Below are 12794 nucleotides of genomic sequence, written 5' to 3'. Positions count from 1 at the left end.
CCACAGGCAGCTGGTGCAAGCTCATCCCACCAAAGTGTCAAATCCAGCTGTTCCATAAGCCCTTGGATCTTGCGAAACCAATATATGAACAATACATTCTAACTTTGTGAATTGAAGAACAACAACCCTTTTCAACACAGCAGCGCCCAAACCTTCAATATTTTCTGGTTATATTCCAAAAAAAAAGTATTTAGAAAAGTAAACTACAAGCATTAGACAAGGCAACGAGTGAGAGTGGATATCAGGACTGGAGGGTGATCAGAGTATTAGATAATTCTCTCAACAACCTCATATCATCAGGACTCAATCTCTGTGTACAAGGACCACCATCTCCTACATCAACATCGAATCAGAGTTTCAGGTGACAAAGAATCCAAATAAATTCTTATTATACAAGGATACCTTCAAAATTAGTGGGGTATAAATATTTAAATCACCCCAACCTCCTCTTTCTAACACTCAGTTGCTCAAATTTTAGAGTCACTTTATTACCTCATCTAAATAAGACAACAATGTAGTAGGGCTTTCAAATATGACACACTCTGGATCCAGATCTCATTAATGTCCCCACTCAAAATGTTCAGTTGTCTCAGTTGAGAGTGACTAGAAACAGACACAGGCTTTTTTGCTTAAAGTGGAGAAAATCTATGTAATCTAATAACTCGAGCCCCCATGCCTGAGACAATAGGGCAAATAATGACGCTTTTTAAAAAAAAAAGAGGGTGGCACAGAGCTCAGTGGTTAGCATTGCTGCCTCAGAGCGCCAGGGACCTGGGTTTGATTCCTGCCTTGGGCAACTGTCTGTGTGGAGGTTGCACTTTCTCCATGTCTGCGTGGATTTCCTCCGGCTGCTCCGGTTTCAACTCAGTCCAAAGATGTGCAGGTCAGGTGAACTGGCCATGCTCTATTGCCCGTAGTGTTAGATGCATTAGTCAGAGATAAATACAGGGTTGGGGAATGGGTCTGGGTGGGTTACTGTTCAGAGGGCCCATACTGTAGGGAATCTAATCTATAAGGCAGTCTGTAACACCCTGGCCCTGACATTACAAATTCTAGTCAGCCTGATAACCAGCTGTCTTGAGTTTCCTGTCTATCCTGAAAAAAAGTGTTAATATGATAAAAATTGAGAACAAGGAAGGAACAACTGAAAGACAGAAAAAAAAAATAGGGATTGGGACTGATGGATAGCATTACAGTAAGAAATAGTAAGACATTATCTGTAGTTAGAGTAATAGGGAAAGCAATAAAGGTCTAAATTGTTTAATGTGCACTGTATGTGAATGTCTCATATTTGTTAAAGCTGGTTGGTGAGTTGCAGTTGGAAATTACCAGGTAGAACCACAATGCTGAGGTGATAAAGGAGACCTGGCTCCAAGTGCAGGATGGGGTATTAAATATTTCAGGGGTTTTAAAAAAGCAGTGGCAAGTAGGGCTGGCAGCATTGCTTAAGGAAAGTAATACAACGAAAAGACAGTTTCTCTAGAGGGGTCAAGGGCACACTATTTGTTTGGGACACAGACACCATAGTGGTACAACTATGCAAAATTAGAGAATGTTACGGAACCTTTATAACGGGTGGTGGGATTAATTATCCTAAAGACTAGATTAGTAATTGTTGATAGGGAAGATTCTCTGAAATTTGATGAGGTGCTCAGGATGTTTGAAGAGTCACTGTAGAATCTGAATCTGTTGAACAAGATGGACCAAGTGGATAAAAATCAGTCAGGGAACAGTGATCATAGCATCAAAAATTTTGGTTGGCTATGGAAAAAGACAGAGTAATCCAGAGTAAAATGAACTAATTCAGCAAGTGTGCCCTTGACCCCTCTAGAGAAACTGTCTTTTCGTTGTATTACTTTCATTTTTCTGTGGATTGAGACCAAATCTGGCCCTGGTAAAGAGATATCTAAGTGGCCAATGAAACTAGATCATAATAACAGGCAATCTTTAAATGAGGAGACAGCTGAGATACAAAGTAAATGGCTAAAAGAGGGAACCCAAGCCCCCTAGCTGATGAAAGAGAGATAAACAAATGAGAAGACACGGTGCATGTGACAGAATGAGAAACAATACAGTGGATGCTGGAAATTCAAAGTAAAAACAGAAAATACTAGAAATACTTGGCAACTTTGGCAGCACCTATGGAAAGAGTTAACAATCAGATCAATGAATGTTTATCAGGGTACTGAGAAAACTTAAAAGGTGTAATAGGTTTTGAACAAAGAGAGTGGAGGGCCACATACAAAGGAAGGTCTGAGATACAGTAGAAGACAGAATGAACATCTGAAGAGATAGTATTCCCTTTAGTCCTGAAGGACTAACAGGAGAAGAAAAGGAGCAAAGAGTCAAAAGGTATTCCTGGAACAAATGCACTGGTATCTGGAAACAAAACTGAAAAGACAAAATATGGAGTCGTCTGCCTTCAACCTATTCTAGTAAGGTTCAATACAAGCTTGAGGAGCAGCAGCTCATCTTTCAGTGAGACACTTTACAGCTGTCAAGACTTCTAGAATTCAACAATTCCAGATTGTAAACTCTGATGTTTTCTTTTGCAGTTTCAGGTTGTTTTGGCTCTTTATCTGTTTATATTCATAGACAGCCTTTGATTCTTAATTAGAATCTGGAATGGTGCCACCTAACTATGTTGTGGAAGTAGATTCAACCATAACTTTCAAAATGGAATTGGATAATTTTTGAAGAGTAAAAAAAATGGCAGAGGCATGAGCAAAACATGGGGAAGTGGGACTAAATGAATTGGTCACAGACAGCTTGGTCACAAAGTTGTCATTCCATGATCTAACCATTCTACGATTCAAGATGATAGACACCACTGTTCCATCACTATACCTTTTACCTGCATCATTCTCTACCATTCTAATACCCTCACATTGCCATTACCACTCACCTGTCCCCTTAAATGCCTAGTTTCTCACCTTTGGTTCTCCCTGTGCCACAAATCTGGTGCGGAGAGTGTCAAGTGGCTGCACAGTGACCGTGGCCGAACACGCTGCCAAGCCCCCACATACAAAGTGTATGATGGGAATCCTCGAGTCATAAAGCATGGCATTGTGAACCAACTTGGTTAGAGATTCGAAACTCACAAACTGCAAGATGAAGGAAAAAAAAATGCTGGAGTAAATCTAGCAACAAGAAGATAATCAAAATGGAAATAACTTGCAATTAAATCAAATGTCTTACAACCAATTTCATATTTTTGAACTAAATGTTTGACTGGAAATGCGGGGAAGAAGAGTTAATTTGCACACAGCCATTCCTAACAAAAACAGCCATATAAATCATAACCAGGTAAACTGTAACAGTGGATTGAAGAAAAGATATTGGCTAGGACATGAGAGAGACCAATTCATCTTCAAATTGTGCTGTAGGTCTTTCAAGTGCACCAGATTAACATTACTTCTAAAAAGCATTGCCATGTCTCAGTGTTGAAAACACTGACCATCGCCAGACCATAGCAACACGGCGGCTGGAAGAAGAGCGCCTCATCTTCCGCCTAGGAACCCTCCAACCACAAGGGATGAACCTAAATTTCTCCAGTTTCCTCATTTCCCCTCCCCCCACCTTGTCTCAGTCAGTCAAATCCCTCAAACTCAGCATCGCCTTCCTAACCTGCAAACTTTTTCCTGACCTCTCCGCCCCCACCCCCACTCTGGCCTATCACCCTCACCTTGACCTCCTTCCACCTATTGCATTTCCAACACCCTTCCCCCAAGTCCCTCCTCCCTACCTTTTATCTTAGTCTGCTGGACACACTTTCCTCATTCCTGAAGAAGGGCTCATGCCTAAAACGTTGATTCTCCTGCTCTTTGGATGCTGCCTGGCCTGCTGCGCTTTTCCAGCAACACATTTTCAGCATGTCTCAGTGTTGCACTGTTTGGAGAATAGCATCAGAATCTCAAGTGAGGTTGATCCTGTCATCTGCTAACTCAAAGATGAGAGTCATACCACCGAACCACTGGATTTAAAATAAATCCTAGAAGCATTCCTTTTAAGGATCTAATGCTCTAAAGCTACCTTGGTGGAAAGTGCATTCCCAGCCACTGCAGGACTAATCCACAAACACATTCACTTCACTTCCACAGCCCCACTCTGTTCTCCTGTATTCTACCATCATCTTTCAGCTCAGAAAGCAGAAGCATTCACAGACAAAAGTTTGAAAGTAATACTAGGTAAGAAAAGTAATACATTAAACGGTGCTCAGAGAACAATTGAGAGAGACAGAATCTTGCATCACACCTGGACGGCTCCATAGGAGATAGAGAGAAGCTGGGCTGGGATGTGACCTTTCCAGAATGCCTGAAGACCCTCCTCTCTGAATATTGTGTTAGTTGCCTGGAGAATGCCATGATATTTGGCTCCTGGCTCAAACAGCGACAACTTCTCGATCTGAAGCTGAGGAAACAAAAATCAGAGGAGTAGGCATGAGCACAGCTCTGAAATTAAGATGCTCGGTTATGTAGATTTGGATGATACATGCATTTCATAGCACAATACATCTTTCAATTCTAAATTCCTAATTCCCCGACACAAAAGGTGCAGAGCTGAAAATGTGTTGCTGGAAGAGTGCAGCAGGTCAGGCAGCATCCAAGGAGCAGGAGAATCAACGTTTCGGGCATGAGCCCTTCTTCAGGAATGCCCTTCAGTCGACTCTCCTGCTCCTTTGATGCTGCCTGACCTGCTGCGCTTTTCCAGCAACACATTTTCAGCTCTGATCTCCAGCATCTGCTGTCCTCACTTTCTCACAAAAGGTGCAGAGGCAGGGGAGTGGCGTAGATCACTTGAGCCCAATTTCCAAAACTCCAAACATGAGCACTATCATTGCAATCCATGTTGAATTTAGCATCTGTCCAAGAATGGTAGACTCAGTGGGTAAATGCCAACTAGACCAATTATAATATACTGCAGAGATCACACCATAAAGCCTCAATCACACATGTATTCTACTACTCATCTCTAACAGAGGTCAGACATACACCCATGGTACTACTATATGACACAGGATGAACAAGTAGTATTGGTGCCTATATATGGACTACAGGTAGTTCTCCTATAACGCCGTAGTCGAATTCCATTAACTTCACTTACCAATGAAGAAGGTAAATTTAGCACAGTACATTTTTAAAAAATTGTTAATGCAGGAACAGAGGATCATCATGATGTATAGGTAGACTGTATAAGGAGACACATTCTCTCCTTATGCTCAAAACACTATAATATCGAACTTCTCTTCCAGTGTTATAGCCTTTCTTTTGCATTCACCACCTGCAATTTTATCACCTGGACACTTTGTGCTAACATTCTTGTCACTATGCCCCTGTATTTTCTCCAAGAAGAGGGTAATGTGGAAGTCGTGTATACTTCACAGGAAACTGATCAATGTATCTCTCTCTGAAAGCTGCTCTCTATACAGTACCCGTCAGAAAGCTGATCTGGTAGCAGCTGATTCGGCTCATGCACAGAGCAACGCGGAGAGTTTGGCAAAAGCGCAGAACAAAACAATCACCACTGGAATTCCCCTATTGCCAAGAGAGTCAAGCGTTTTTGAAACTCCAGGTCGTGAATTCCTCAGCGACGGTATGAACAAATTGCGCTGCCAAAACACTTGTTATTCAAGAACTATTTGTACATACATCAAATCCCATGCTGAACCAGTGTTGTACGATGAAAGTCAAATTACCGATAATCAGTATACATGCACATATCTCATACCTAAAGTAGTTCTGCACTTCTGAATTTTCTCCTGTCAGGTTCTGTGAATATATTTGCCCAATGTAAAGATCCAGTACATATTTTAAAAAATACATTAGATACTTATCCACTTACTCACACACACACACACACACACACACACACACACACACAGGCTATAGTCGCAACTAAACATTAACCAAACACTAACCAAACTTAGTTACTCAGTATAAGTTAAACGTGGAATACCTATTCATTTTCTACACATGTTCAGTTAACAACGTACTCCTGTCATAGCAAAATGCAGTCAATTCTACATTGATATTTCCACTACATCTCTAACTGGGACCAACTACATTTACCCATCATACCAGATATTCATCCATTTCCCCTGTATATTTAAACAGCACTGAGTATATGCACCCAGCTCACTGTACAGTTAACCACTATTACTGAATATTTCCCTTTGATCACTATTCACTGCTCAGCATTGAAGTGACTCTGTATTCAGGCGTGATGGTTGAATCTTTATGTTCCGCAGATGTCTACCCCTCACTCCTCTATAATCACTCAATCAGCATGTCTTTCAAATCCATTTCTCCTTTGTGCTCATCTAATCTCCCCTTAAATGCGTTTCTGCTTTTCAGCACACTCCCTTCCTTCCTAAGGTAATTCTAACAGTGACAGGCCTAATGGGAACATAGCAAATTGGAGTGGGGTAGGCTATTTAGCCCATCCAGTTTTCTGTGCAATTCAATGAGATCATGACCAGTCTCAATCTTCAATTTCACTTTCCTGCCTTTTCCAATAATCCTTGATTCCCATACTGGTTAAAAACCTGTCAATCTTAGCCTTTATAAACAACCCAGTCTCTACTGCTGTGGCATAGCATTCCACAGATTCACCATTCAAAAGACATTTCTCCTCATTTCTGCTTTAACAGATGGTCCCTTATTTAAGATGATACCCTACAAGGGCAAACAACTTCTCTACATCTACCCTGTCAATCCCCCTAAGAATTTTGTATTTTTTTTAGCTTTTTGAAAAGAAATTGGATTGCCTCTCATCCTTCTACATTCCAATGAATCCAAGCCTAATCTACTCAACATCTCTTCATTAGACAGTTCCTCCTTATCCAGAATCAACCTTGTAAACTTTCTCTGGACTGCCTCCAATGTCATTAGGTCTTTCCTAAAATAAGGGAGCCAAGGCTGTTTACAGTATTCCAGATGTGGTCTAATAAGTGCGTGAAAGTTTTAGCAAAAACCACCTTATTTTTATACTGTTTTCTTTGAAAGGAGGACAAACAGTTCATTTGTCTTTTATTCCTTTAAAGAGGAAGCAGTAGATTCCTCTTTACGAACTCTGATCGTAGATTTTAGTGATTCATACACAAGACTCCTAAATCCCTATGCTCTCTGTAGTCTTCCTACATTTGAATAATATCCAGTTCCTCTATTCTGCCAGGTGAAATGCATAACCTTACATTTTTCCCCACATTACACTCCATTTGCCAAGTTTTTGCACACTCTCAAACTATCTTTCTGTATTCATTGTACCATCCTCATTACTTGCCTTCCCACTTTTTTTTCCCCAGGTGATTCTTAAACTTGGCTACAGTACATTCACCTTCCCAACACTGAATACACATTGCCATCCTGAAAATGCCTCCTTATCCTGACTCTTTGTCCTCTATTACAGTCAGATCTGCTATAATGCAGAAGTTCCGTTCTCATGTCATCCCGTGTTATAAGAAAATCACATAATAGCGGTGCCCCATTTAAACTAATGGGACTAGAATCACATGATAATCAATACACACTTTAAAAGCTTGCACTTTAGGAGTGTCCCCAATTCATCATTATAACAGAGTGACCTGTAGCTAGAAAATCTCATGCTGATATACTACTCCTGACACCAGGGACTGTTATCTCATTAAGTAGCTCAAGGTGTGATATCTTATCAAATACCTTTGGATTTCCAAAAGATATTACATCTACTGCTTCCTCTTTAAAGGAATAAACACATGGTAGATAAAGAATTCTAATAAAATTGTCTCCTTCATTAAGCCATGCTGCCTCTGCTTGCTTATCTCACATATTTTAAATGCTCTGAGCAAACATTTTCCCAATGACATGTTAAAATAACTGGCCTATTGTTACCAATTTTAATCCCTTTCCATTTCTGAATGAGGGAGTAATATTCAGCCTTCACCCCTCTTCTTTCTCAATAGAGGAAAATTTTTCCAACCTAGTCAGCCTTCTTTCTGATCACATTCTTGTGAATTTTTTTTTTGCATCCTCTCCTTATGATGATGTACTGTGAACATTTCTGCTTATAGACCAAGTCTGGTCTAATCAAGGTAGTTTACAACTCTATGCTTCCTAGTTCCCCCTTTCTGAAAACGAACCTAAGTGCTTTGCCTGCTTTTCTTTTAGAAACTGGCCTCAAGAGCGTGTCTCACTTGTTTTAATACTTTAGTGACTTGCAAATGATTAAGCACCAGATCTTTTGCTCCTCAACCCTATTTGAATATTCTTATTATTGATGTTGCCTTATTCTTATCAAATGTATCATTTAACACTTACCAACAATGAATTTCAACATTTCAAAACATTCAAAAGGACCTTACAGAAACATTGCAAAACCAAGCGTGCCATTGAGCCACAAAGAAATATTAACTTGTATGGGCAAAAGATTGATAGAACACAGAACAGTACAGCACAAACAGATCCTTTAGCTCTCAATGTTGGGCCAACCTTTTATCCTACTCTAAAATCAAACTATCCTATATAACCTTTATTTTACTACCTTCCATGTGCCTATCCAAGGGTCACTTAAATATCCCTAGTATATCTGACTCTACTACTACCGCTGACATTGCATTCCAAGCACCCACCACTCTCTGTGTAAAGAGCCTACCTTTAAAGTCTCCCCTAAATCTTCCTCCAATCACCTTAAAAATTATCCCCTTCATGATAGCCATTTCTGCCCTGGGGGTAAAAAGAAAATCTCTGGCTATCCGCTTTATCTATGCCTCTCACCATCTTGCACACCTCTAACAAGTCACCTCTCCTCCTTCTTCGCTCCAATGAGAAAAGCCCTAGCTCCCACAACCTTTTTTCATTAGATATGTCCTCCAGACAAGGCAGCATCCTAGTAAATCTCCTCTGCACCCTCTCTAAAGCTTCCACATCCTTCCTATAATGAGGCGACCAGAACTAGACAATATTCCAAATGAGGTCTAACCAAGACTTTACAGAACTGCAGCATAACCTCACAGCTCTTAAACTCAATCCTTCTGCTAACGAAAGCCAATACACCATATGCCTTAACAACCCTATCAACTTGGGTGGCAACTTTGAGGGATCTAAGGACAAGAATTGATCATTAAGAAGTGTCTTAGAAAGGAGGGTTGGAGTGTGGCCAAACAGGCCGCTCAAAATGATAAATTTATAATGAAGTTGATAAAGTGGTCAGGGACTAAAGCATGCTGGGAAATGAACCAGCCTTAACTAAAGTGATTGCATCAAACAACATGCTGCAGAATCCAGACAGGCTGCAGCTGCCCACAGACTGTTTGCAAAAAAACAGGTAGCTGCAGCCCCTACAATACACACCTGAATTTGGGTTTCAATGGGACAATGAACGTCGTCCTCAGGACAATCGGAAACATCAAGGTGCGTACCAGGAATGGAGGCACCTCACACCCACATGTGCAACCAGCACCTCCAGTAATGAACACTTAAGGACCATCCTGCCATCAGCATACTTGGTTGGGTCCAATTGATCAGGGTGATTGACTATCTTCCAATGGATTGATCAGGTTCAAGACCCTCCCAAAAGGATGCAAAGACTTTGGAGTATAAGAACTGTGGCAACAGCTCAGGAGTAGTAACTCAAACAGTAACTGGAGAACAATAACTTGAGAATAACCACCAAAAGAGAAGGCTCCTCTGAAACCACTTCACCACTTAGAACCTGGCTAAGTTCTAGCATAGCGGCACATGATTAAAGTCAAGTTAAAACATTTTTGTGTTTATCATTATTCTAATATTAATTGTGTCAAATAAATGAATATTATTGTTTTACTATTAGTAAGAATCGACCCACAATACTTTGGGTACTTAGGATGCTTGAATGCATTGCCACCAATGGTGCAGTGATTAAAATCAGAGATACTCAACACACCACAATTCGAGGAGCACAGAAGGTTTGGGAGCTTGAGAAGTTTATAGAGACAGGGAGATGCACAGTCACAATAGGATTTGAGGACAAGGACAAGAATTTTAACAACAAGACTTCACTGGATTGGGAGATCAATAAACAGAGGTGATAAGTGAATGGGACTTACTGGGGAGTTAGGAAGAAGTATAGTTTGGATGACATCAAGATTGTGGAAGGGAGAATCTGAGAGCAACCAGGAATGTGTTGGAACTGTGGAGTCTCAGCATATCCAAGAAGAACAGCAGAGTTGGCGGCTGATGAACTGAAATGGGGGCAAAGTCATAATGTGCTAATAAGCATAGCTTAATGAGGTTGAAGACATACAAGAGAATCTAACTTGACACCAAGACTGCAAAAGAACTGGCTTATTCTTCGGGTATTGCCAGGGAGAGGACAGATTAGCAGCTAGACAACAAGAATATGGAGCGAAGACTGCATTTTCCAATATTTAAGAGGGAGAAAATTTCAGTTTACAGGCAAACTCAGGTTCTGGAGAAGGGTCATCCGATTCTCTCCACAGACACTGCCAGACCCACTGAGCTTTTACAGCAGTTTCTACTTTTGTCAAATCTCACTCAGTTGCACAGCAGGGAAATAGTGTGATAGTGTGGGTTAAGTCTATAAAAGGCTGTACAGAGGTTGAAAATCTGAGCAAGGAACAAGAGTAAGCCACTCAGGCCTTTGATCCTGTTACACTGTTCAATATAATCATGGCTGACCTGGTTTTAACCTCAAATCCCCTTAATAAACAAGAATCTAACTGTCTTAAAATTACTTAAATATTATGTAAACAGCCTTTGGAATTCAAAAGATATTTCCTCATCTTTGTCTTTAATGGGCAACCTTTTAATCTATGACACCTGGATATTGATTCTCCCATAACTTGAAACATCTTTTTACTATCTATCTGGCCAAGTGTGTGCAGAATCTTCTACGTTTCAATTAAGTCACCTCTATCTCTTCTAAACTCCAGACCATACAAGTCTAGTCTGTCTAACTTTTTCTCTAAAGCAATCCACTCATTTCAGGTGTTAGTCTAGTAACTTTTCTGAATACTTCCAACCCATTGATATTCTGAGAAGAACGAGGATAATTGTTTCTGAAGGGTCTTGAAATATTAACTCTGTTTCTTTCTCCATGGGTGCTGCCAGATCTGAATTCCAACAGCAATTTCTATTTTTGTTAGAGTCACATTAGATATCATATTACTTTTTAAATGTATGGCAATGGCAGAAATTTGACTGGAGAGATTTAAACAGAGAGTTCTGGGAGACTTGGGAGGTGACAGTATGTTCAAAGAGTTGAGACAGGAAAGGCAGTTTGCAAGGACAGCTGAGTCACAAGCTATGTTTTTCATAAAACAAAATGGTATGCTGAAAATAAAAATATATTGCACTCACTAACTATACAACCATTCAGTTTTTTCAATGTCTTCTTGATGCTTGCTGTCATCTTTCTTTCCTCTTAATTAAACTTTCCAATTGGGAATCACTCACAAAGTTTGAAACTGGAATTCAAATGCCAAAGGTAAATTGTGAACCATGGTGCCCAGCACTTGTCCATGTATATTTTAGCAGCAATTATCTTGCATTCAGCCACCCACCTTACACACTTAACTAGTATTTGCTGACTCCCTCATGTATATTTACCCAGTATATATCTTTATTGAGGATATAAAACAGCCTCCACCCTCCCATTTGTACATCTGCTGCATCTGACCCTATATTTAGACACTATTTGCCCAGTACCCCTGCTACCTATCTGGAATTTTCCCACCCTGTGGATTTCTCCTCCACATGTTTATGTTTTAACCCCATATGTACCTCAACCCCCCCCACCCCCCACACACACACACACTGAGCCAGTGCTGACCCCCGTTTACATATTCCCTAACTCCTCCTTTACCTGGAACCGGATTTTGATGACATCCAGCGGGTTGATGAGTACACGGGTCAGCAATCCGGACAAGGAGCCTGCCACTGCCACCTCCGCAGGAGACGGACTGCCTTCCCCGCGCTGAGCGAGGGGGTTATACCCGACCATGCCCGGCTTCAGCCCGCTCCCCGGCCTCAGGGAAGGGGCTGACGGTGACACAAGGACACGGGCCGGACTCACCCGGAAATGATGCAATTTGACTGACGGCTGCATCCACCAATGGGTGAGTCGACTATGTTGATTGACATCGCAGCCCACCAGTGGGAGCCCAGCTCACTGACGGACGGACAGTTAGTCTACCAGGCAATCCCTGATCATTCGAGTGCAATCCATTGAATAAAATTAAAACTACGAACATCAATTACATTGTGAAGTATTACTACTGTTTCTTATCGTTTTCAAGTTCCAGTCGTTTTCCCTCAGATGTCGCCAACACAATTTGTGGTATTCGCGCACCAGCCTGTTGCAGTCTGATTTTTTTTATTTCAAAAATATACTTTATTCGTAAATATTCATAAAATAATTTGATACACTGTACATTGGGTAATGCCATACATATGTTCACATTAACATACACAGTTTAGAATTTTCCTTTTTACATACAGGTCTGTGCATTTCTCGCTCCTATGCCCATATATTGAGCTGAGGCGTCAGCAGAGCCCAAATGACTGTGTGGGCCCCCTGATCTTCTTTAGACAGGCAGATGATACACGGTGGTCTTTCCCCACCGCGCCTTGGCGGCAACTGCCCCAAGCTTCAACACGTCCCTCAACACGTAGTCCTGGACCTTGGAATGTGCCAGTCTGCAACACCAGCGTGTTACAGTCTGATCCCGCCAGTGCTGACTGTTTAATTTAGTTAAAAATCACACAACACCAGGTTATAGTCCAACTGCTTTAACTGCGCTCCTTCATCAGGTGATAGTG

The 12794-nt window shown here is 41.0% G+C and overlaps 1 protein-coding gene across 1 annotated transcript in view; it reads right to left on the bottom strand.

Annotated features, from left to right (window-relative positions):
• The window catches only part of slc25a19 (solute carrier family 25 member 19), a 29302-nt gene extending 17259 nt beyond the window's left edge, over window positions 1–12043 (bottom strand). The window contains exons 1-3 of the mRNA XM_060844385.1: window positions 11839–12043; window positions 4255–4410; window positions 2934–3104 (exon numbers count right to left, since the gene is read on the bottom strand). Coding sequence (XP_060700368.1) covers window positions 2934–3104; window positions 4255–4410; window positions 11839–11976 — 465 coding nt within the window. The 5' untranslated portion in view covers window positions 11977–12043. The remainder of the gene's footprint in view (window positions 1–2933; window positions 3105–4254; window positions 4411–11838) is intronic.
• Between the last annotated feature and the right edge of the window lie 751 nt (window positions 12044–12794).

Source organism: Hemiscyllium ocellatum, chromosome 25 (assembly GCF_020745735.1).
Source record: "Hemiscyllium ocellatum isolate sHemOce1 chromosome 25, sHemOce1.pat.X.cur, whole genome shotgun sequence".
Taxonomy (NCBI): Eukaryota; Metazoa; Chordata; class Chondrichthyes; order Orectolobiformes; family Hemiscylliidae; genus Hemiscyllium; species Hemiscyllium ocellatum.
The sequence above is the reverse complement of the archived record's forward strand: the minus strand, read 5'-3'. Positions and strand labels throughout refer to the sequence as shown.